At 49.3% G+C, this 25,780-nt stretch overlaps 1 protein-coding gene across 1 annotated transcript in view; it reads right to left on the bottom strand.

Annotated features, from left to right (window-relative positions):
- The window catches only part of CCDC42 (coiled-coil domain containing 42), a 164,910-nt gene extending 140,742 nt beyond the window's left edge, over positions 1–24,168 (bottom strand). Inside the window, exon 1 of the mRNA XM_069201687.1 lies at positions 24,058–24,168. Within this exon, the coding sequence (XP_069057788.1) occupies positions 24,058–24,168 (111 nt within the window). The remainder of the gene's footprint in view (positions 1–24,057) is intronic.
- Positions 24,169–25,780: the final 1,612 nt, after the last annotated feature.

Genomic DNA, 25,780 nt, shown 5'->3' with positions numbered 1-25,780 from the left:
TCCTTCACTCAAATCCTCTATCCTGGTTGTATCAATTTCTTCCGCTATTGTTTCACCTGGCACGACCTTTTCTTTGGCAACTTGTTTCTTTGGCCAGTTATCACCCTTATGCGTTTTCTTCCTGCTCGTCCTTTCAGGACGCTGAACAGCACTCTCCTCTTGTGCTATGGTGTTTTCTCTTGATGGACCTGCAACCGGCTCAGGGGATGCCGGTGTGCTTTGACCTCTTTCTACTATTTCCCCTTCTTCTTCTTCTGGACCTGTAACAGGTTCAAGCTCTAACCCGTATCCGTCTACTTCTGGGAGAACCTCTCCTTGACTTAGTTCTCCTGTTGCCTCTACTGAGATAGGCTCACCGTCTCCTCTCTCGAGCTCATTTACTGTTTGAGGGACTAAGCCATCCTCAGTGGGCTCTCCTGCAGTTTCAGTTCCCCTTTGCCCGTTCTCCGGCCCTGTGACTTCCTTCTCTGGAATTGCTGAGTCGGAAACTTCAAGTTCCTCATCAGTCGGACATGTTACCTTCTTTGTGTGACTGGCATGTATCCAGTTTGGAATGCCTGCACATTTCACAGCAGTGGTTGTTGTTAGTATTACTTGATATGGTCCTTTCCAACGCGGTTCCAAACACAACTTTCTCACGTGCTTCTTGACAACCACCCAGTCACCGGCTTGCAGGTTGTGACCTGGATCACTGATCGGTGGCAATGTGTTGGCCTCCACCTGGTTGGAAAAAGAGTGGACCACATCAGCCAAACCTTTGCAGTAGTCCAACACCATATCATCCGTGATATTCACAAGAGCATTTGCGGGCACTGCGGGCAGCCTCATAGCTCTGCCCATGAGGATTTCATGGGGTGATAGTCCTGTCTTCTTATCAGGGGTGTTTCTCATCGACATCAGCACTACGGGCAATGCATCTGGCCATTTCATATTGGTAGCTGCGCAAATTTTTTCTATTCTCGACTTCAAGGTACCATTCATCTGTTCTACTTGTCCTGATGCTTCGGTGCGGTAACTACAATGCAGCTTTTGTTCAATGTCTAATGCAGCACACAGGAGCTTAATCACCTCATTGTCAAAGTGTCTGCCCCTATCTGATTCTAAAGAGACCGGAAAACCAAACCTGGGTATTAGCTCTCTAAGCAATAGCTTTGCAACTGTGAGACTGTCATTCCTACGTGTGGGGTAAGCTTCAATCCAGTGGCTGAAAACACACACAATCACCAACACGTACTTCAATCCTCCACACATTGGCATTTCAATACAATCCATTTGCATCTTGCCAAATGGACCTCCAGCTCTCCCTATGTGGCTCAAAGTCACCACAGTCCCTTTTCCGGCATTCATCTGTTGACAGATGATGCACCTGTGACAGGTAACCTCTGCGGCATGTCTGAATTTCAGGTTAAACCAGTCAATATTGAACAATCTGATCATTGCATCTCTCCTAAGATGTGCCTGCCCATGGTAAAGTCTTGCAAACTGTGACAAAAGGCTGTTTGGTAAAACCAGCTTCCCCTCCTCTGAAACCCACAAGTCATCAGCTCTTTGTACGCATTGCATTCTCTGCCAAGAGCGTTTTTCCTCTCTGCTTGCGCGGCTCTGCAGTGATTTTAGCTCATCTAAAGTATCAACCACTCTTAATGCAAAATTCAAACATGTCTCATTTTCAGTTTGCGGTAATAGTTCCCACTGATCCTTGAACGATATACAGTTCAAGGCGCAAAACCTTGCGACTTGATCTGCATAGCCGTTTCCCATTGACACAAAATATTGTGACTTAACGTGAGCATTGCATTTCACCACGGCAATTTCAAGAGGTAACTGAATCGCATGTAACAAATCCTTAATTTGTTTGCCATTTTTAACAGGAGAACCAGAAGAGGTCATGAAACCTCTCTGTGACCACAATTGGCCAAAATCATGTACAATGCCAAATCCGTATCTGCTGTCAGTATAGATAGTGACTTTCAGATTTTCAGCTGCGTGGCATGCCTTAGTAAGGGCAATTAATTCAGCCACTTGTGCAGAATACACTCTTTCGAGCCATGAAGCTTCCATAATGCCAGCTATTGTACACACCGCATAACCAGCTCTCAGTATTCCAACTGAGTCTCTCAAACAGGATCCATCAACAAACATAATGCAGCCATTTTCTTTTAACTGCGTATCTTGAATGTCAGGTCGGGGTTTGGTACATAGTTCTGTTACCTCAAGATAGTCATGCTCCACTTCCTCTTCATTATTAATCTCAGTATTTTCGACAGGAAGTAGAGTTACCGGGTTCAATACAATACATCTCTTTAAGGAGACATTTGGTGACCCCAAAATAATTGTCTCATATCGGGTAAGTCGGGCATTTGTCATGTGCTGGGTTTTAGTTTGAGTCAACAAAATTTAAACTGAATGTGGAACCATTACTGTTAGGGGATGTGTCATCACTATGCCTTCACACTGCGTGAGGCTTTGACCAACTGCTGCAACTGCACGCAAACAACCCGGTAAGGCTGCTGCGACGGGGTCCAGAGTAGCTGAAAAATATGCTACAGGGCGGTTTGCACCTCCATGGACCTGTGTTAAGACAGACAGAGAACAAGGATCACGTTCATGACAAAACAGTAGAAAAGGCTTCGTATAATCAGGCATACATAAAGCTGGTGCCCTGCACATGCACTCCCTCAATTCCATGAATGACTCAAGCTCTTCCTCAGATAAGGTTATGGTATACGGTTCATCCTTGGTTTCCTTGCCTGTAAGTTTTATCAATGGTTTAGAGATAATCGAAAAGTTGGGAATCCACTGGCGACAGTAGCCCACCATTCCCAAAAACATCCTGACATCTCTCTTTGTTGTCGGGGGGTTCATCTGCAGTATGGCTGTCACCCTTTCTTTTGATATTCTCCTGGGCCCTCTCTCAATCAAGTGTCCTAAGTATTTCACCTCTTTTTGACAGTACTGCAACTTCTTTGGAGACACTTTGGGGGTGATTCTAAGTTCCCCCAACAGAATACCGCTACGCGGTCAGAAGACCGCCGCGGTTATTCTGTGTTTCCTGCTGGGCTGGCGGGCGACCGCCAGAAGGCCGCCCGCCAGCCCAGCGGGAAACCCCTTCCCACGAGGAAGCCGGCTCCGAATGGAGCCGGCGGAGTGGGAAGGGTGCGACGGGTGCAGTAGCACCCGTCGCGATTTTCAGTGTCTGCATGGCAGACACTGAAAATCTTTTAGGGGCCCTCTTACGGGGGCCCCTGCAGTGCCCATGCCATTGGCATGGGCACTGCAGGGGCCCCCAGGGGCCCCACACACCCCTCACTGCCAACCCGTTCCTGGCGGTCACAACCACCAGGAACAGGATGGCGGTGAGGGGGTCGGAATCCCCATGGCGGCGCAGCAAGCTGCGCCGCCATGGAGGATTCCTCAGGGCAGCGGAAAACCGGCGGGAGACCGCCGGTTTTCCGTTTCTGACCGCGGCCATACCGCCGCGGTCAGAATGCCCTTGGGAGCACCGCCAGCCTGTTGGCGGTGCTCCCGCGGTCGTTGACCCTGGCGGTCAATGACCGCCAGGGTCAGAATGACCCCCTTTATGTCCGTTCTTTCCCAAATGGTTCAGTAAGGCAATTGTGCCATATCTGCAGTCGTCTTTTGTTATGGATGCGATCAGCAAGTCGTCAATGTACTGCACTAGAGTCGAACTAAAAGGCAATTCTAGCGACTCCAAATCCTTCTTCAGTATCTGATTGAAGATAGAAGGTGACTCAGAAAACCCTTGAGGAATTCTGCACCAACTGTACACCTTGTCCAGGAATTTGAAACTGAATAAAAATTGGCTGTCCTCATGAAGAGGCACCGAAAAGAATGCTTGTGACAAGTCCACCACTGTGAACCATTCTGCATCACATGGAACCTGGAACATGATCACTGCTGGGTTTGGCACTATGGGGCAACATTTTACCACAATCATGTTTACTTTTCTCAAATCCTGCACAATTCGAACCTTCCCACAAGGCTTTTTCAGACCCATTATTGTTGAATTACATGGGCTGCTCAATACCTCCTTTAGAACTCCCTGCTTTACAAAATCAGCAATTATCTGCGACACCTGAATAAGGACATCTTGTGCCATGTGGTACTGCGCCACCTGGGGAAACACTGCATTTGGCTTCACCTGAACTTTAACCGGTTCTACTCCTTTTATCAGTCCCACTTCCTTTCCTGTCAAGTCCCACACTTTCTCTGTCACTGTTCCCTGTAACTCAGCTGGTAAGTCAGTCACTGTAAGCATCGGGAATAAGGTTATCAAAGGGTAATCGTAATTCGCTGCCTCCGTTTCTGATTCTGTAAATTGCCCATCATCCCCCTCATCATCACTGTTTGTCTGTACTTCAATTCCATCATTGGAACAGGTAATTGAACATTTCGTTTTGCACAGTAAGTCTCTTCCCAGTAGGGACACAGGACTCGAATCGCAGACTACAAACTTATGCAGTCCCTGGAAGTTTCCAATCTCAACCTGAACCGGATCGGTAATTGGGTTTGTCGAATACTGGTTTGCTACTCCTACCACTCTTATGGTACGCCCTGATAGTGGTAATTTCGGAACCTCTGCACTTCTGACTGTAGAGCGTGTAGCTCCGGTATCAACCAAGAATGAAACCTTGTGTCCCATCACCTTTCCCTCTACATAGGGTCCCCTTTGATCTACTTCTAGGGATGCTGCAAGCCTGCACTCCTCACTGTCTGAACTGTCATCTGACCATTCATCATTCATTCCATCTTTACCACGCAGTGGGAATTGCTGTACTGTATTATTTTAGCTCATCACTTGACCTGTGACCTGCTGAGGAAGCATCACCTGTTGCTGTCCCATTGGAGCTAATGGTAATTAAATTTGCTGTCTAGGTACCATGGGAACCTGCTGTTGTACTTGCTGCATTTGTGCTGGTTGAACACGCGGCACTTGCATTTGCTGCATGGGCCGTAGCCCCTGCATCTGAACCATGTTATTCTGGAAGTTTTGATTTTGACCTCTCATTTTTGTGTCTCTCATATTTTGAAATGTACCGACATCAGTGCTTTGTTGAACGATACCATCGTGCACCACATTTGGGCATTCCCGCTTCCAGTGCCCCACGCCCCCACACGCGTGACATGGTGACATCTTTTTCAACCCCTGTCCATCATTTTGAACCACAACAGTATTCAAGTCTGGACCGCGATTCACAAAACCTCGACCTCGGCCTCTGGGTTGCGCCTGAATCACGCTATTCCCTTGTACCATCTTCTGGATACCGTTTCCCTGCATACCTGCCTATGCTGCCCTTATCTGCATCACCATCACTTTCTCCTTCAACTTACTCTGCTTCAGCTCAATCTTGTTACTACAGTATTTCGCATACTGCAACACCTCATCAATCGGCTTTGCTTGCCAACAGATCAAATGATTCTTAATCATCTGGCTAACCTCTGGTCTCAGCCCTTCAACAAATCTGAACACAAGATGGTTCATGTCTTTCGGCTCAATGGTCTCAGTGCCACTGTAATGTTTGAACGCTTTCAATAACCTCTCATAGTAAGCATGAATTGACTCTTTAACCTCCTGTGAGGTCTGGTCGATTTTCTGCCAATCAGTCACTTTCGGCGACACCTTCTGTTTCAAAAACTCAATCACTTTATGATAGTACTTCATCACCTCCTCAGATGGTGCTCCAGTCACCTTATCCCTTGCCGGCTCCTGTATCGGCCAGTTTATACCTCTCTTGCACTCAAGCCATAAGTCGGGCGGAACAATAATCTCAAACAAAGTATTCAAGTCTTCCCAGAGACACTTCGCAAGCTTCACGAACCTATCTGTCTGCTGATACCACTCTATCGGCTTCTCCCTCAACCTGGGATAGTCGTTTGTAAATGACAGAATGTCTCCCCTAGTCCACGGCACATGGACTAGAACTCCTCCAGCTGTTCTCTCATTGGTAGTATCTTTACCGTCCCGGTGTCTGTTGAAGCTTTAGTCGGACTTGATCCCGGACTGTCACCTTTTTCCGTATCTCTCTTCTTTGCCCATCTGCCTTCGCATTTCTCTAAAGCTCCTCAGATCTGCGCACTTTGCAATATTTCTTTAAGATGTGCCTTTATTCCAGCTGACCTCATGTGATCAAAGTTTTTAGAGTCGAAGTCTAGTCTGTAACTTTTCTTCAAATGTTTAGCATTCTCAATGTCAATATTGTATTTGTCTGCCAGGTTCGCCAACCTCTGATGCACCTTGCCCACTTCTTTAGTAATCTTGGGGCACAGATACCTTAACTCCGCTTCTGTGTATGACTCTAATCTGTTTACCCCCATTGTCCCTTCCACTAGTTCAGCAGCTTCCACACACAGTCTCACAAAGTTCATGTACTCATCTTTCTCCGACCTTTCTGACTTTTCTGCAATTACTGCAGTCTTCTGTGAAGCATACGTCTTTTCTAGCCACTCATTTAATTGTTGTACCGTAAAACCTTGCAGTGAAATATTCCCTGCATGCATCATTGGTGACTGTGAAGCATTTGTACTTATTGTCTGTAAGGTTAGCACACCTAGCCCCGCCTGTCTCATTGCCTCCAAAGAAGTTTCAACCGGGCTAAGGTCTAAAAAAGATCTTGGTCTTTCAACTGATTGCTCTCCCGGGGCCATCAACTGGGGAGTTCCTACGGACCCTCCTCTTATTGCATCTTGGGTCATTACTCCCTGATCACACACACCAGGCTTACCTTGCGCATACAATGGCACTGGCGGACCGACAGTAATAGGTAATGATATGGCAGCTGGTGTCTGACCTGGTTCCAAACCCTGCGGAGCAGTAACTCCCAGAGCTTGACTCGCTGAAGCCGGGGCAGGTACTAATGGAGGTCCTGCTGCTGGACTATACCCTGGTATCAGCTGTTGCTGCGGCTGGGGCAGCAATTGTGTAGTTGGCTCAATCTGCACTAATCTTGATTTTGTATATATCGGGTCAGGCGGCACTATCAGACTTGTAGTAGTTTCTAGTACTGGGACATCTGGATAGAATCTCTGTATCTGCGGTGGAGGTTGCAACTGTATCTGCATGTCTGGCGCAGTGGGTACACTGACACCACTTTGTGTCAAAACAGTATCACTAGTCTGCACTGTATCAGTAACTCCCTTCTCCTGCGTCTGATTCCCAGGACCCGCACTAGTGCTCGGGACATTGTCGTCTACTGCATAAGGTGGCGGGCGATCATGCAATAACTGATTAAGAAACTCTTCATCGTCTGAATCATCTTCTTCTATCCAAGATCTCTTAGTCTCTTTAGGCTTACTAGAGTCCTTGTCTGTCTTACAGGTGGCTTTCTTTCCCTGTGTTTCGTCTCCCTGTGCTATTGCTGGGAACAATTTGAGTCCGTCAACTATTCCTCATCTCCACATTTTGCTCTCATTGTCCCATCTAGCCTCAGCTAAAGTCTTTTCTGCCCTTTTCATTCTCCTCTCTAATTTCTGCTGTCTTTGTTTAATAGCCATTAAATCCCAGACTGCTAATGCCTCGTACTGAGCTGGCCTTGGAGGTGGCTTTTGTACACTTAACATCCACCTCAAGTTCTCCCAAATTCTCGTATTGAACGTTCTGTGCTCCGGAGACTCCAAACATCCCTCCTTTTCTGTCAGTTTATGCCACTGTTTCATCCATAAGCAAGGCGCGCACCCTTTTCCTCCATAACTATATAAGCTGGAGTACCCTCAGGCGGTGTAGGCTCCCCTTCACTCGCCATAATGTATGCGTCTCCTTTCAGAGCGCTCCTAAAAGCTTTGATAAAATTCATCTTTGCGTCTTTTCTTTTATTTGTATTTAATCAGGAAGTGACTTTAATTCCCAGGACACTCTTCACCCACCTTTCTCAACCTATTGCCTTTCACGGACGGCAGCCAATCCGTGCGCGACCCCTCTCGGCAACTGACCTATCCCAGCACCGCACCACTGACGTCACACTCACACACACTGCAGCTGACAAAGTCTTGCGGCTCGTCCGCCCCTCACTGGATTCACACCAAACTAATGCAAATTTCTGAGAGCACCTTTAACAACAACAATAACTCAAATTTGCTGGTTTACTGCAGGAAAGGTAACACATTCGCTTCAGAACTTTACAGAGATTTCACTTGAAGCCTCAGCCGCTACTCTCTCCTTCTCAGTTCCCGCACCCGCAAGCAGAATTCGACCCGCAAATTCTACTCTCGACTTGTCAATGGTTTGTCCTAGTGCACTTTAGAACTTGCCAAATCTCCATCGAACGTTTCACACATACAATTTGACTCAAATTCGACTTGTCAACCACGCCCGATTGACCTAATTAAAGCACACAACTTACAACATAAACCTAAGTGTCTTCTACACTTATCAATATACTCCGGAGTCTTAGACCACGACAGGTCCGTACATTAACAACCAACCACATGGATAATGTTTTAGCACAAATCGCCACACTCATATGAAGTACGCTGACTTCCCTACTCTCATACTGCGGACTACGCCCACTCCTACTAGAGCAACATTACCTGGCCTAAGCACACATAGGGGGTCATTACAACCCTGGCGGACGGTGTTAAAGCGGCGGTAAGACCGCCAACAGGCCGGCGGTAAAAAAATTGGAATTATGACCGTGGCGGAAACCGCCAACAAAGACAGCCACTTTAACACTCCGACCGCCACGGCGGTACAAACAAACAGCGCGGCGGTCACCGCCAACAGACAGGCGGAAGACAATGTACCGCCCACAGTATCACAACCTACCAATCCGCCACCTTTTCCGGGGCGGATTCACCGCGGATAAAAACACGGCGGAGACAGCCATTAAAAGGGAAAACGCTCACCTCTACACACTCCACGAGGAACAACGACACCATGGAGCCTGAACTCCATATCCTTCCTGCACTAGTCTTCCTGCTCCTGTACGACGATCATCACCAGCGGCGAAGACAACGGTGAGTACTGCACCTACGACATAGAGGAGGGGGAGGCAAAAGACAGGGACACACACACGCAACACCCCCACCCCCACCCCGACCCTCACCCACTACAACACACACACCAATGCATATCCAAACATTACAGTGACAACCCCCAACCCCCCCGGAAGAATGCAAAGACAAAAGGATGAGTGGAACCATTGTAATATATCAAAATACAGTAACCAAATATATATATATATATATATATACACATTAAACAAAATATACACCACGATTAGTAGTGCAGGTAATGCCCAAGTCATTGTCCGTGGACCACTGGGCTCAAAATGCATGGGCAAGGCCCACACAAGATACCTGATCAAAACGGAGAGAACACTGCTGGGGCATCAGATACAAATACAACAGGCACCTCAAGGGGAAGGGAAGGGGGGGCACCTCAGCCGGATGAGTGCGCCACGCCATATCCACGAGGGGGCTCCATGCCCATTGATGTATCCTGGGGAGTGCAAAGCCACAGTCTCTCAAGTCTCTACAGTGGGTGGGTTGCCCACTGCCATATCCTGGGGAGTGCAAAGCCACAGTCTCTCAAGTCTCTACAGTGGGTGGGTTGCCCACTGTTCAATCCTGGGGAGTGCAAAGCCACAGCCTCTCAAGTCTCTACAGTGGGTGGGTTGCCCACTGTTCAATCCTGGGGAGTGCAAAGCCACAGTCTCTCAAGTCTCTACAGTGGGTGGGTTGCCCACTGTTCAATCCTGGGGAGTGCAAAGCCACATTCTCTCAAGTAGATGCCTTTCTCCACTGGTTCTGGAGGGGGACTGGTGCCCAGAGTGCTTCATCCTGCCAAGGACAGAGGTAGTGGATGCATATCTCCACTGGTTCTGGAGGGGGACTGGTGCCCAGAGTGCTTCATCCTGTGCAGGACAGACTGAGTGGATGCATGTCTCCACTGGTTCTGGAGGGGGACTGGTGCCCAGAGTGCTTCATCCTGTGCAGGACAGACTGAGTGGATGCCTTTCTCCACTGGTTCTGGAGGGGGACTGGTGCCCAGAGTGCTTCATCCTGTGCAGGACAGACTGAGTGGATGCATGTCTCCACTGCTTCTGGAGGGGGGCTGGTGCCCAGAGTGCTTCATCCTGCCAAGGACAGAGGTAGTGGATGCATATCTCCACTGGTTCTGGAGGGGGACTGGTGCCCAGAGTGCTTCATCCTGCCAAGGACAGACTGAGTGGATGCCTTTCTCCACTGGTTCTGGAGGGGGACTGGTGCCCAGAGTGCTTCATCCTGCCAAGGACAGACTGAGTGGATGCATGTCTCCACTGGTTCTGGAGGGGGACTGGTGCCCAGAGTGCTTCATCCTGTGCAGGACAGACTGAGTGGATGCATGTCTCCACTGGTTCTGGAGGGGGACTGGTGCCCAGAGTGCTTCATCCTGCCAAGGACAGACTGAGTGGATGCATGTCTCCACTGGTTCTGGAGGGGGACTGGTGCCCAGAGTGCTCCATCCTGCCAAGGACAGACTGAGTGGATGCATGTCTCCACTGGTTCTGGAGGGGGATTGGTGCCCAGAGTGCATCACTCTCCCCGTGACGGTCCCAGTTGCGTCCCTGCCCCTGCCGCTCATGGGCTAGCGGTGCTTGAGTTGGCGGTCCTTGCCCTGTTCAGCAGTCCTTGCCCTGTTCAGCTGTGCTTGCCATGGCGGTCTTTGCCCTGTTCAGCGATGCTTGCCATAGCGGTCTTTGCCCTGTTCAGCGGTTCTTGCGCTGTTCAGCGGTGCTTGCCCTGTTCAGCGGTGCTTGCCATGGCAGTCTTTGCCCTGTTCAGCGGTCCTTGCCCTGTTCAGTGGTTCTTGCCCTGTTCAGCGGTGCTTGCCCTGTTCAGCGGTGCTTGCCATGGCAGTCTTTGCCCTGTTCAGCGGTCCTTGCCCTGTTCAGTGGTGCTTGCCCTGTTCAGCGGTGCTTGCCATGGCGGTCTTTGCCCTGTTCAGCGGTCCTTGCCCTGTTCAGCGGTGCTTGCCATGGCGGTCCTTCATTGCCCAGCTGGGCTGGGGCTGGCGGTCCTTCATTGGGCAGCTGGGCTGTGGCTGCCGGGACCCTCCTGGGCAGCTGGGCTGTGGCTGCCGGTGGCCTCTTGGCCACTGACGATCGGGCTGTCCTCCTGGGCACTGACTCTGGCGGAGGCCTCCTGGCCAGTGACGATCGGGCTGCCCTCCTGGGCACTGACTCTGGCGGTGGCCTCCTGGCCAGTGACGATTGGGCTGGCGGTGGCCTCCTGGGCAGCGGGGATAATGGCAGTCTTCTCCACCGTGCTGCTCCTCCCAGACTTTGGCGATTTCTTCTGCCCCTTCCCCACCTTGGGAGGAGTCACAGCTGAGTGGACACTCCCCCCGGGACCCTTGTGAGCGGCTTTGCTGGCTGGAGTCTTCCCCCACTCCCGCCGGGCACTGTCCAACTTCTGGTGCTTCACAGGGGGGGGAATGGCTGTGCTGTGGCTCAGTGTCACACTGGCTGCCCTGGTGCCAGGTGCATTCCACATACCTCTAACAACAGGCACCACTGGTCCCGGAGATCTTTTGGCTGAGGTGCTAGTACGGGACCTATGAATTGGAGGGGGGGGGGGGTGGGAAAGAGGTCAAGCTTGGTCAGGAAAAGTTTCTTAGGAACACTGGGACGGGTAGCTGGAGGGGGTCTGGGAGTGGAGGAAGAGGAGGTGGTTGTAGGAGGTGTAACTTTTGTGGCTTTGGGTGCAGGTGCATGCGCTGGAGGCTGTCGTGAGGTGGATGTATGTTGGGTGGGTGTGTGCCTGCGTTTGTGTACTTTGGGAGAGGGCGTCACAGACACACTGGGAGAGGACACAGGGGACGTGTAAATGGTAGTGGGGGTGGTGAGTGTACGTGAGCGGGGTGTGGTGGTGGGTGTGCTGGTGCGGGACCTAGTGGCTGTAGTGCTAGTGCATGCAGGTGAGAGTGTAGACGAGACTGGGAGGGAGGAGGGAGACGACGAGGAGGGGGACACAGTGGAGGCAGTGGATGTTGGTGTGTCTGTATGTGTGTGATGCTTGCGTGAGTGCTTGTGGGATGTATGGTGCTTATGTTTGCCTGAGCTTCCCTTGTGTGGTGAGGTGTGTGCAAGCTGGTCTGATGGTGTGCTTGGGATAGGCTGGGGTACAGGGGATTGGGTCTGGGTGGAGGAAGTTGGAGGGGGGAGGCTAGAGACAGGGACAATGGCTGCCATCACTGCTGAGGCCAGAGTTTGCAGGGTTCGATGAAGGGCAGCCTGCACAGAATGAATGCCCTCCAGGAATGCATTTGTGTCTTGCAATTCCCTTTCTACACCCTGGATGGCATTCAAAATGGTAGACTGCCCAACAGTGAGCGACCTGAGGAGGTCAATGGCCTCCTCACTGAGGGCAGCAGAAGTGACAGGGGCAGGGGCTGAGGTGCCTGGGGCGAAGCTGATGCCCACCCTCCTGGGTGAGCGGGCACGGGGTGAAGGCTGAGGGGCTGCAGGGAGGGCGGTGCTGGTAGGGGGGGTGGCGGCTGTACCTGTAGAAGTGGGGGGCACAGATTTTGCCGGCACCACAAGGGAGCTCCCATCGGAGGACGAGTCTGTGTCGCTGGTTGCAGATCCTGTGACCGCCGTGAAGCTCCCCTCGCCCTCCGTCCCACTGGTGTATTCTGAGTCTGTGGTGTGGCCGTCCATGGCCATGTGGGATGCAGCTCCCTCGTGCTCCGGTGCCACTGTACCTCCACCTGATGATGCTGATGCACACAAGAACAGGGAGACCACAAAAAGGGGGGGACGACAGAAGAAAGACAGGTTGAGTGCATGGCTTACCGCTACAGTTGGCGGACAATACAGACACAGCAGCCCCCTGCACTACGCCGTGCTGTTGGGCTCTACAGATGCAGTTCCTGGGATATGGCCTACATGGCTATGGTCGACATCTGCACACATAGATGACACAGGGGCATGTATACCTGTACTTGGCACTCTACAGAGGTGTGGTGGAGTGCCACATGGCCTACATTACGGAGGGGCCTAGCCTACGGAACTCGCCCTGGCCTAGGGGAACCCACAACACTCCTCCCCCACCCAGACACCTTCACTGCGCGCAAAGTCCACAGAATGATGTTGTACTCACCCCCTTGTGTCTGCTGTGATGCCCTCAAGCGCCCATCCAACTCAGGGTAGGCCACCGCCAGGATCCGGAACATCAGGGGGGTCATGGTGCGACGGGCACCCCTCCCACGTTGGGAGGCCATCCCCAGCTGAGCCTCCGTCGTCTTCTTGCTCCAGCGGCGAATGTCCTCCCATCTTTTCCGGCAGTGGGTGCTCCGTCTGTGGTGGACCCCCAGGGTCCGGACATCCTTGGTGTAAGGAAATGCCTCCTTGGCATGGTTACCCCCTGACTTTTTGCCTTTGCTGATGCTATGTTTTGAATTGAAAGTGTGCTGAGGCCTGCTAACCAGGCCCCAGCACCATTGTTCTTTCCCTAACCTGTACTTTTGATTCCACAATTGGCACACCCTGGCATCCAGGTAAGTCCCTTGTAACTGGTACCCCTGGTACCAAGGGCCCTGATGCCAGGGAAGGTCTCTAAGGGCTGCAGCATATCTTATGCCACCCTAGGGACCCCTCACTCAGCACAGACACACTGCTTACCAGCTTGTGTGTGCTGGTGAGAACAAAACGAGTACGTCGACATGGCACTCCCCTCAGGGTGCCATGCCAACCTCACACTGCCTATACAGTATAGATAAGTCACCCCTCTAGTAGGCCTTACAGCCCTAAGGCAGGGTGCACCATACCATAGGTGAGGGCACCAGTGCATGAGCACTGTGCCCCTACAGTGTCTAAGCCAAACCTTAGACATTGTAAGTGCAGGGTAGCCATAAGAGTATATGGTCTGGGAGTCTGTCAAACACGGACTCCACAGCACCATAATGGCTACACTGAAAACTGGGAAGTTTGGTATCAAACTTCTCAGCACAATAAATGCACACTGACGCCAGTGTACATTTTATTGTAAAATACACCCCAGAGGGCACCTTAGAGGTGCCCCCTGAAACCTAAACCAACTACCTGTGTAGGCTGACTGGTTCTAGCAGCCTGCCACACTCGAGACATGTTGCTGGCCCCATGGGGAGAGTGCCTTTGTCACTCTGAGGCCAGTAACAAAGCCTGCACTGGGTGGAGATGCTTACACCTCCCCCAGGCAGGAGCTGTAACACCTGGCGGTGAGCCTCAAAGGCTCACCCCCTTTGTTCCAGCACCGCAGGGCACTCCAGCTAGTGGAGTTGCCATCCCCCTCCGGCCACGCCAAGGCCGGAGGAAATAATGAGAATTACAAGGAGGAGTCACTGGCCAGTCAGGACAGCCCCTAAGGTGTCCTGAGCTGAAGTGACTCTAACTTTTAGAAATCCTCCATCTTGTAGAAGGAGGATTCCCCCAATAGGGATAGGAATGTGACCCCCTCCCCTTGGGAGGAGGCACAAAGAGGGTGTACTCACCCTCAGGGCTAGTAGCCATTGGCTACTAACCCCCCCGACCTAAACACGCCCTTAAATTTAGTATTTAAGGGCTTCCCTGAACCTAAGAATTTAGATTCCTGTAACTTACCGAAGAAGAAGACTGCTGAGCTGAAAACCCCTGCAGAAGAAGAAAGAAGACACCAACCGCTTTGGCCCCAGTCCTACCGGCCTGTCTCCTGCCTTCTAAAGAAACCTGCTCCAGCAACGCTTTCTCAAGGACCAGCGACCTCTGAATCCTCAGAGGACTGCCCTGCTTCAAGAGGAACAAGAAACTCCCGAGGACAGCGGACCTGCTCCAAAAAGACTGCAACTTTGTTACAGAGGAGCCGATTTAAAGACCCCTGCAATCCCGGCAAGAAGCGTGAGACTTGCAACACTGCACCCGGCGACCCCGACTCGACTGGTGGAGAACCAACATCTCAGGGAGGACCCTCTGGCGACTCCGAGACTGTGAGTAACCAAAGTTGTCCCCCCTGAGCCCCCACAGCGACGCCTGCAGAGGGAATCCCCAGGCTCCCCCTGACCGCGACTGCCTGACTCTAAAAATCCCGACGGCTGGAAAAGACCCTGCACCCGCAGCCCCCAGCACCTGAAGGATCGGAACTTCAGTGCAGGAGTGACCCCCAGGAGGCCCTCTCCCTTGCCCAGGTGGTGGCTACCCCGAGGAGCCCCCCCCTTGCCTGCCTGCACCGCTGAAGAGACCCCTTGGTCTCCCATTGATTTACATTGCGAACCCAACGCTTGTTTGCACACTGCACACGGCCGCCCCCGCGCTGCTGAGGGTGTACTTTCTGTGTGGACTTGTGTCCCCCCCGGTGCCCTACAAAACCCCCCTGGTCTGCCCTCCGAAGACGCGGGTACTTACCTGCTGGCAGACCGGAACCGGGGCACCCCCTTCTCTCCATTGAAGCCTATGCGTTTTGGGCACCACTTTGAACTCTGCACCTGACCGGCCCTGAGCTGCTGGTGTGGTGACTTTGGGGTTGCTCTGAACCCCCAACGGTGGGCTACCTTGGACCCCAATCTTAACCCCGTAGGTGGTTTACTTACCTGCAAAAACTAACATTACTTTACCTCCCCCAGGAACTGTGAAAATTGCAGTGTCCACTTTTAAAACAGCTTATTGTGTTTTATGTAAAAAGTATATATGCTAATGTGATTATTCAAAGTTCCTAAAGTACTTACCTGCAATACCTTTCAAATGAGATATTACATGTAGAATTTGAACCTGTGGTTCTTAAAATAAACTAAGAAAAGATATTTTTCTATCACAAAACCTATTGGCTGGATTTGTCTCTGAGTGTGTGTTCCTCATATATTGCCTGTGTGTATGTACAACAAATGCTTAACACTACTCCTTTGATAAGCCTACTGCTCGACCACACTACCACAAAATAGAGCATTAGTATTATCTCTTTTTTGCCACTATCTTACCTCTAAGGGGAACCTTTGGACTCTGTGCATACTATTCCTTACTTTGAAATAGTGCATACAGAGCCAACTTCCTACACTTGGCGATTGCACGCAAAATGTCCTTCTTCTGGTGGGCGCTGTCCTAAATGAAATGTACAGGGGAAGAAGAGAAGTCATTAGCAACTGCACCGTCGAAGTGAGTGGCCCACATCCCTACCCTTCCCATGTGGCACATGCATTCACAGTCCATCATGCACGCAGAACCGTGGCCCCTTCCTTCTTACAACCAGCCCTCTTCACTCAGGCATAGCCCATACAACGTGCTCCCTGTGTACTTACCTGTTGGTCTGGAGGACCGTAGAGTAGCGTGTACTGGGGGAGGACCCCGTCCACGAGCTTCTCCAACTCCTGTGCAGTGAAGGCAGGGGCCCTTTCCCCAGACGCACGAGCCATTGTCTCTTCCAGACCGAGGTCACAGCAGCACTTGCAGTGTAGGTCCTCTCCTGTCGAAGATCAGGTATCGAGTGATTGAACAGATAGAAAATGGCGGTCACGTCCGCGGCGGTGACGTCCGCAGCGGTGCGTACCATCACCGCCGGCGCACTTCGTCATTGGCTCCTGGGACCCATAGGGTCCAATGTTAACCAATGCAGCATTGCGCCGCAGTCTTCGACCGCCTACCGCGACGGTGTACAACGCCAGCGCAGTTACCTCACATCCCATTGTCCCAGTTTAGAGGTCAGGCAGCCGCCATTTCAGGGGCCCACATGGCTTCATTTTCAACTGCGTCACACATACCTAGGCCTAGACTCAACACACATACAGGCAACTTTTTGGATTATGTTTCGTGTTCTGTGTAGACTGTGGGTACATACCTCTGAGTTGTTTGACTCTGTGGTTGCTGTTGTCCTTCCTAGGCACCGTCTGCTGGGACATGTGAGGAGATGGCGGAATCCTCCGGTGTACCAACCGCTGGTGGACCTGTTGACAATGGAGGAGCGACATCACCTACAGGTTTGACCGTGCCACAATCCAGGAACTGTGTACCCAGTTGGAGCCTGACCTGATGTCAGCAATCCGCCATCCCACAGGAATCCCCCCTCAAGTGCTATCAGTGCTCCATTTCCTCGCAAGTGGGTCATTTCAAACAACAGTGGCCATGGCATCAGGGATGTCCCAGCCTATGTTTTCAAACGTGTTGTCCAGAGTGTTATCTGCCCTGCTGAAACACATGCGGAGCTACATCGTTTTCCCTCAGGTGGAGGATTTGCCTAGAGTGAAAGGTGACTTCTATGCCCTTGGACATATCCCTAACATCATAGGTGCCATTGATGGGACCCATGTAGCTCTGGTCCACCCCCACAGGAGTGAACAGGTGCACAGGAACCGGAAGAGTTATCATTCAATGAATGTACAGATGGTATGTTTGGCAGACCAGTACATCTCCCAGGTAAATGCTATGTTCCCTGGCTAAGTGCATGACGCCTACATTCTGCGGAATAGCAGCATCCCTTATGTGATGGGTCAACTCCAGAGGCACTGGGTGTGGCTATTAGGGGACTCCAACCTGTCATGGCTACTGACCCAGTGAGGAACCCCAGGACCAGGGCAGAGGAACGCTACAATGAGGCCCATGGGCGGACTAGGAGGGTGATCGAACGCACCTTCGGCCTCCTGAAGGCCAGGTTCAGGTGCCTCCATATGACAGGGGGTTCCCTATTCCACTCACCAAGGAAGGTGTGCCAGATCATCGTGGCCTGCTGTATGCTTCACAATTTGGCTTTGCGACGCCAGGTGCCTTTTCTGCAGGAGGATGGTCCAGATGATGGTGTTGTGGCAGCTGTGGAGTCTGTGGACAGTGATGAGGAGGAAGCAGAGGAAGAAGACATTGACAACAGGGACTCAGTTATCCAGCAATATTTCCAGTGACACACAGGTGAGAATACATTCCTGCCTACTACAGGTACTTTCACACTTCTACCTCTATCCTGTCTGTCGATTTCAACCAGAATATGGTAACTGAGTTATACATTTCCATTACGGTTTCACAGGTGTGGTTTGCAACATGTGTCATCTGCTTAGATTCCTCATGGACTTGAGATGTGTGACATAGGTATGTTGACATTACATTTCAGAACGCATTTTGTCACTGTCATTGCTATAATACATTTTCTAAATCACAGACCGACTCCAAGTTGTTTTGTGCTTCAAGGGTGTTTATTTAAGTGCTAAATATTGGAGGGGGGTTGTAAAATGGTGAGGGGTGATGGTGGAGGACTGTCCATGGCAGAGTCCAGTCTATGAGTCTCACAGGTGCATTGCCCATATGGGCATAGGAAGTGGAGCTGGGGCAGTTCCAATATGGACAGGGTTACAAAGTGGGACAGTAGGATGACAATCAGGGTGGTCTTATTTCTTGGCGGGGGTCTTGGCATCGTGCTCTGTCTTGTTCCTGGTTCTCAGGGGCCGCTTGCGGGGTGGTTCTCCGTCTGCAGGGGGTGGGGTGCTGGTGTAGTGGTCCTGTGGCGGTGCCTCCTGTCCACTAGCGCCGGCGGAGGTGGTGGGCAGTTCATCGTCCTGGCTAGTGTCAGGGGCCCCTTGGAGTGCCACAGTGTCTCTCCTGGTGTTCAGTATCTCCTTCAGCACCCCTACGATGGTGCCCAGGGCGGTGCTGATGGTTCTGAGTTCCTCCCTGAAGCCCATATACTGTTCCTCGTGCAGGCGCTGGGTCTCCTGAAACTTGGCCAGGACCGTCGCCATCGTCTCCTGGGAGTGGTGGTATGCTCCCATGATGGAGGAGAGGACCTCGTGAAGAGTGGGTTCCCTAGGCCTGTCCGCCCCCTGTCGCACGGCAGCCCTCCCAGTTCCCCTGTGTTCCTGTGCCTCTGTCCCCTGGACTGTGTGCCCACTACCACTGCCCCCAGGTTGTTGGGGTGTTGGGTTATCCTGGGTTCCCTGTAGTGGTGGACACACAGCGGTTTGACGTGTCCTGGGGACGGAGGTATGGGCCCGCTGGGTGGGTGCTGTGCTGGTGTTACCAGAGAGTGGAAGGTCTGTGGTGGGCTGTGCTTGTGTGAGGGGAACCGACTGTCCCGAGGCCCACGATGGTCCGGGTTGGTCATCTAGGTCCAGTTTGACAGAGCTGCTGTCATCACTGTGGGCCTCTTCTGTGGGTGGGGTGGAGATGTCTGGACCCTCCTGTCTGGTGACGTTGGGTAGTGGTCCTGCAGGGGTGGAAAGGCATGATTATTGCATCTGTGTGTTTCATGGTGTGCAATGGGTGGGTGACCGTGTACCCCAGTGCTGGCATTCCTGTGTGTGGGCTTGTGTGATGATGGTTGAGGGGGGTGTTATGGGTATGTGCAGTGGGCATGCTTTAGTGATGGGTGTCCATGCTTTGTTTTTGCATGCAGGGCTTGGTGTTGGGATGGGTGGTTTGTGATATTGGTACATTTGTGAGGAGTTGGAGTGATAGGGGTGGGGGCGAGGGTGGGGGTCTGTGATAGCATGCAGGTAGGGTGGGGGATATGATAGTTAAGATTTGACTTACCAGAGTCCATTCCTCCACCGACTCCTTCGAGGCCCTCAGGATGCATTATTGTCAAGACCTGCTCCTCCCATGTTGTTAGTTGTGGGGAGGAGGTGGGGGTCCACCGCCAGTCCGCTGTACCGCGATGTTGTGTCTGGAGACCACGGAACGCACCTTCCCCCGTAGGTCGTTCCACCTCTTCCTGATGTCATCCCTATTTCTTGGGTGCTGTCCCACTGCGTTGACCCTGTTGACTATTCTTCTCCATAGCTCCATCTTCCTAGCAATGGAGGTGTGCTGCACCTGTGAGCCAAATAGCTGTGGCTCTACCCGTACGATTTCCTCCACCATGACCCTGAGCTCCTCCTCAGAGAACCTGGGGTGTCTTTGCCATGCCATGGGGTGGTGTAGGTGATGTGTGGGGTGGTGTATGTTGTGATAAGTGTGGTGATATGTAGTGGTGTGTGGTGTTTTTCTGTGTAGAAGTAGTGTGGGTGATGGTGTTGAGTGCCTGTGGCTGCTAGTTTGTGGATGGTGGTGTATCTCTCTGGCCTTCTGTCGCAATTGTTGTCTTAGGGGTTTGTGGGTGATGTGGGTGTGTGTTTTATATAGTATTGAGTGTGTGGGAGTGGTGTGTGTATGTGTATCAGGTGTGTGTCTTTCGAATTGTCCAATGTGGTGGTGTTTTGGAGATGTGTGTGTATTTTGAGAGCGGCGGTGTGTACCGCCAATGGAATACCGCGGTTGAAAGACCGCCGCTTGGATTCGTGGGTCGTGATAACATGGGCGTATTTCTGTTGGCGTGACGGTGGAGGTTTTGTTTTCGCCAGTTTATCACTGATCTTTGGTGTGGCGGACTTGTGTGGGTGTCTGAATTTTGTCGGATTTCGGGATGTGGGTCATAATAGCTGTGGCGGATTTCCGCGGCCACGGCTGTGTGTTGGCGGTCTTCTGCACGGCGGTAAGCGGCTTTTACCGCCAATGTTGTAATGACCCCCATAATCTTCACAAATCACCTGCAAAATGCATAAGCTGAGCAAGCGCAAATCCTACATCACACATGCTAAGACGCCGAAAACATTCCCAACTCACTTAGGCAGGCTCCGAGATCCCGGGAAAGTCATGAGGAATTTAGAAACACATATCTCAATTTGCATTATCTCAGAAAAACAATCTAAATAGTAATTATCCGTCCTAGGGCCCGAAAGGGTCAAACCGTCCTCTGCTACCAGAAATGCTAATGCGTCCCTTTATGATAATTTATTACACATCAGGACTCGTTTTAGGCCAACGAATCTTTTGACCCAGTTGAGAGACACCTTAGGACGAGATAGCTAATCAATATGTCAATCAATACGTCAATAATGTCATCAATATTTATTACAACAATGCATTTCACTTTAGTCAAAGACATTAATCAATTCAAGACACCACCATGACCTGGCAGTCATGAATAACCACACCAGTTTAGTAGACTTTTATGAGTTTTATTCCCTATTAGTTACAATTCTAAGAGCAAATGTGTTAATCCTAAAACCAAGAAGCAAAGTAGCATAGTCACAATATGGCAACTCTGATAGGATTTCATCAAAGCAAAAATCATGAACATCAGAACATAACACGGCGTGAACATAGATCAACTTTAGCAGAATGTCATAAGTGCGTCGGTTCAACAAAGCATAGATTCAGTCGTTTGTCTATTTGCGTCAGTTTAGTGAACACCTGTCCTAACCGCTGATTAGCATTGGCATGTTGGGCTTCATGCAAAACAATTTAGAACGCCAATATGGAAAATATCTAGCTATGGCCTCTGTCAAAAGTAAGCAGTTGGTACCTAGAAAGGAAAAGCAAACAGACAAATTACAATTTCATTGTCATAGTTACCCTCCAAGGTTTAGGTCAGCGCTCAGGTTCAGTCTTCGTTTTCAGTACCTCAGTCAATCTCAGCTCCGGGGCAAAAGGGGCCCTTCCCTCATAAGGAGGTAAAGTGTAAAATGGGCAGTCTAAGAAAGGATGGTTCAAGTAAAACCAAAGTAAGTCACCAAACAGAGCGACAAAGTTTCTGGATAAAATCAATAGCATTAAATAATTCTGTTGGTCCTCTGTGTCATGGGTTTTTATCCCTTTTTCGTTGTACGTTCCCCTAAAATGTCATTGGCCTGTGGTTATACCCCTCTATCTTTACCCAGTAAGAAAACAGATTATGTCATTAATCTTTCACCCCATATTAGTTTACAGACTTTTATTGGTCCATATGATTGACGTCTTCAGAGGTAGCACGTCCGGTATGATTTCATCCTTCTGTAATTCTTTGCACATCTTTTGGTCAGTAGCTCCATTGTCTTCACCGGTTTGAATGACCTTGTACATTACATTAATCTACACTGTTGTATTTTGTCATGTAATGTGAATTTTCATGAGAACGGATCTACTATGGTTACATTCAGCTTCTAGTTTGGAGAAAAACAAGAGGTCATGTCCTTTTGTGAGTCAGCACACTGCACGTTAGGGAAAAATACATTTAATATGAGAGCCAGGCAGCTAAGCTTCGGCTCATGCTAACTTAAGGCCTACAATGATTTTAGCACAATTTCAATGATACAATCATTAATAATTAGTATAAAACGTATTCAATTTATAATAATTCATAACATTAGTCATTTTTATTAGTCCACGTATACATTGACGTTCACTCCCCGTGGTCACATTTCAGATGCACGTTTAAGCGAAAATTCATCACTACAGTTTCTATGCGGCATTATCACACATTAATTCGTAAACATTTTATGTTAATATAGATTATATAAGTTACGCTCTCTCAGAAATATTCAGGGAATATTCATATAGACTTAGTACAAGCAGAAAGGCATGCGCCCTCTGTGTACTTTTACCCATAGGCAGTTGAAAGGTGAGCAAAGGTATGCTAGACTACGTTCAGAGTTCTCCTGCAAAACTCTATAATTGCTTTTATGGACTGACCTCTAAGTGAATTTTCAAACCTCTCAAATCTGCTTCAGTGCATAGGAGTAGGTGTTAAAAAGTGTGGATTTAGGGGTGTTCATGAATCAGGCCTCCAACTGAGGCTCCATGAAATACTTACATGCTACTAAGGGCCCAATTTTGAGTTGGGCGGACGGAAAACTCCATCTGCCAAACTCCCAACAGGGTGGCCGCTGCCTACGCAGCAACCTCCCCGCCGGAGTTATTAAGAGTTTCCCGCTAGGTGAGCATACGGAAACCTAAGTTTCTGCCCGCTGGCCTAGCGGAAAACAGGCTACAGCATTGTCTCTGACTCATAATTGAGCCAGCGGTAATGCTGTCGCCTGCAGGGTGCACCAGCACCCTCGCAATGTTCACTGTCTGTACAGCAGACAGTGAACATTGTGACGGTGCTGGACAGGGGGGCCCCTTGCCCCCGTTCTCCGCCAATCTTTTCATGGCGGTGCTACTGCTAGCGCGTCTGACCTTAATAAGTGAACTTACAAGGGGATGCAAATAGGTCGATTAACCTTTTGACTCGCAGTTAAGATGTTCTTACCATAGCTCCAGTACATAATCAATAATCAATACACAATAATCAATAATAATTAGCAATCACTAACATCAATAATCAATGGAGTCAGTAATTGTCACACTCCATGACCTTTCAGTCATGAATAACCACACCTTTAGTCAAAATTAGAATATTTATTTCCCTATATTAACAAGGCTAAGGTCATGTAGATTAATCTCAAAATCAGATGAAACACATATAGAAACAATACTGGCTGTCCAAAGCGGCGGAAGAAATGTAATCTAATCAAAGCTTGAACTACAACACATTCAGGGTTATGGTGGAAATCAATAACAGCTGCGTCAATGTAATTATATAATTATATACATGAAGTTTAGCAGAGAAATCCAACAAGCATTAGTCCCTGTTATCATGATTTCATTAGTGAGGATCCTTAACTAACGTCAATTTAGCATCAGCATGCAGGGCTTCATGCAAAACAATTTAGTAACACAAATTTGGAAAACCATCTAACTATGGCTCTATCAAAACAGTGTAGTTGGTAACTAGAAAGAAAAAGCAAATATGCAAAATAATCACAGTTTATATTATAGTACCTATCCTCAGTATGGATCAGCAAAGCAGAGTCAGTCTTTGTCCTCAGGACATCAGTCGATCATCAAGGCATCAGGATTCAGCATCAAAGTTCAGAAAACGCGAAATCTCTAGGTATTAAAGTTAAGCATGTCTCTTGTCAAGACGCAATATGGGCAAAAGTAAGGGCAAAATGTCTAATGCAAATGCCTTTCGGCCAGCAAGCAAAAAATGGGCAATAGTCAGAATTAAGGTCTTCTCTCGGTGTGATCCTGTTAAGTCAAAACTGTTAAAACTATCCCCCAAATCCCTATTGGTCAGTTAATCGTATGTTCACACTTTGTCCAATAAAACTAAAATCCCACATCTATGAATTATAATATTACTCCGTTCACATGTCGTTGATTGGTTTGTTTTTTAATGTCCTCATCATCCGGTTTGTAAGGTAGCAATATTGTTACAGCTTCCACTCTAGTGAGTGCTTTCATTGTTCTTGTGCTGGGAAAGTCAGTCTCACACATATTACACATAAAATGTTACATTATTGAGAACATCATCTTCTAGCAGTCGGTTCTCATGAGAAGCTTCCGTTATGATCACATTTAAATAATACAATAGGAATTCACAGTTTAACTCTTCTAGGACAGCCATTTCATTGAACGCTAACAAATGCAGTTTTTACATGAGGCCTGGAAAGTAGGCCAAGGTACTTGCTAAGTTAAGGTCTACAATTATTAAAGCTAAAGCTTACTGAATACCCCTTAATATGACATACTACTATATTGGTCAAACAAATTCTCAGTATTTCATATTATTAAATCATTGATTAGTACAAATAGTTAACATTGGTGGCCATTCTTCGTAATCATATTTTCAAATGCGTGCATTATTTTTCTACGATATTTTTATTTTCTACATAGACTTATTCAGAATACATAAACACTCATGAATAATCTTTATTAAAACACCTGTGCTAGCACTACCACCATGAAAAGGCTGGCAGAGAACGCTTTCATAATCCCCAGGGCAGCACTGCCCTGGCAGATTAGGATTGCCACCTATCTCCAGACTGGCGGAGCTGGTGGTTCCCTGGCAGCCTGACCACTAAGGTTGTACTGTGGCGCTCGGATCACTGCATTGGCAGCGGTCCGACCGCCATCAGCAAGTCTAGTGGCCTAATGACCACGAGGCTCGTAATGAGGCCCTCAGTCTTTAAAAAAGATGGAAAATGAGAGTCATTGACAACCTTGTGGACTAAACATGAAATTGATAGACCAATGGAACCAAACATTTTTCTGGCAAATAATAAACCATTCTGTCCTTGTTTGATTTACATTAAAATGTGGAGGGCAGGCCTTTTACTAGAGACAAAATACCTCACCCCCCCAGTTGGGGATGTTAACACCATCTGGCCATTTTCTCCCCAGTTTATTTCCTGACTACCAGTTACAAGTTTGCAAAGTGCTGGGCAGTGTTCCATGCCAATGTACAGCATTCTTTGTAAAATTAGACCCTTTGGAACTAGAAAGAAATTTGTTCTTGTTCAAGTTTGCCTTGTAACATTTGACCCTTTGGAACTAGAAAGAAATTTGTTATTGTTCAAGTTTGCAAATTAAGCAATCAATCTTGTATTGCACTTTACCAATCAATCAATCAGTAGATTTGCAGAGCACTGTCACCTGTGAGGGTATACAGGCGCTGCCAAGGTCCAGTTAGCCGAATAGCCAGGTCTTCAGGGACTTTTGGAACTCTGGAAGAGATGGGGAGGTCCGTAGATGAAAGAGTAGCTTGTTCAATGTGTTCGCTGCTAGGTAGGAGAAGGAGAGACCTCCGCATGTGCTATGTTGGATGTGGGCTGTGAGGGTTAGAGAAAAGGATGCAGGGCAGAGGTATCTGGTGGACTGGTGGAAGTTCATATGATGCCACGGGTGGAGAATTGCTGATGGACTTTCGGTTGGCAGGACTGGGACACTCAATTTAGTGATTGTTTGCTATAGTGTTTCTGGGAAGGGATGAGCAGTCACAGTCAGCAGGATGGTATCTGCCATTGCACAGTCCATCTTGGAGGCAAGTGACCAGTTTGCCTCCTCTTCCAGCATGCGTGACCAGCACCTGCTTGTCCAATGTTCATCCAGCTTGTCCACAGCTGCTGCTTTTACTAATAGATTTACACCTGATAACAAATGCTGCTACAAAGATCCTCACTGTTTAAGCCAATCAATTGTTATAATTAAAACTAATTTTCTCAGTGAGATATTTTAGG

This window comes from Pleurodeles waltl, chromosome 7 (assembly GCF_031143425.1).
Source record: "Pleurodeles waltl isolate 20211129_DDA chromosome 7, aPleWal1.hap1.20221129, whole genome shotgun sequence".
NCBI lineage: Eukaryota > Metazoa > Chordata > Amphibia > Caudata > Salamandridae > Pleurodeles > Pleurodeles waltl.
Note: the sequence above shows the minus strand (reverse complement) of the source record. Positions and strands in the feature narration are given on the sequence as shown.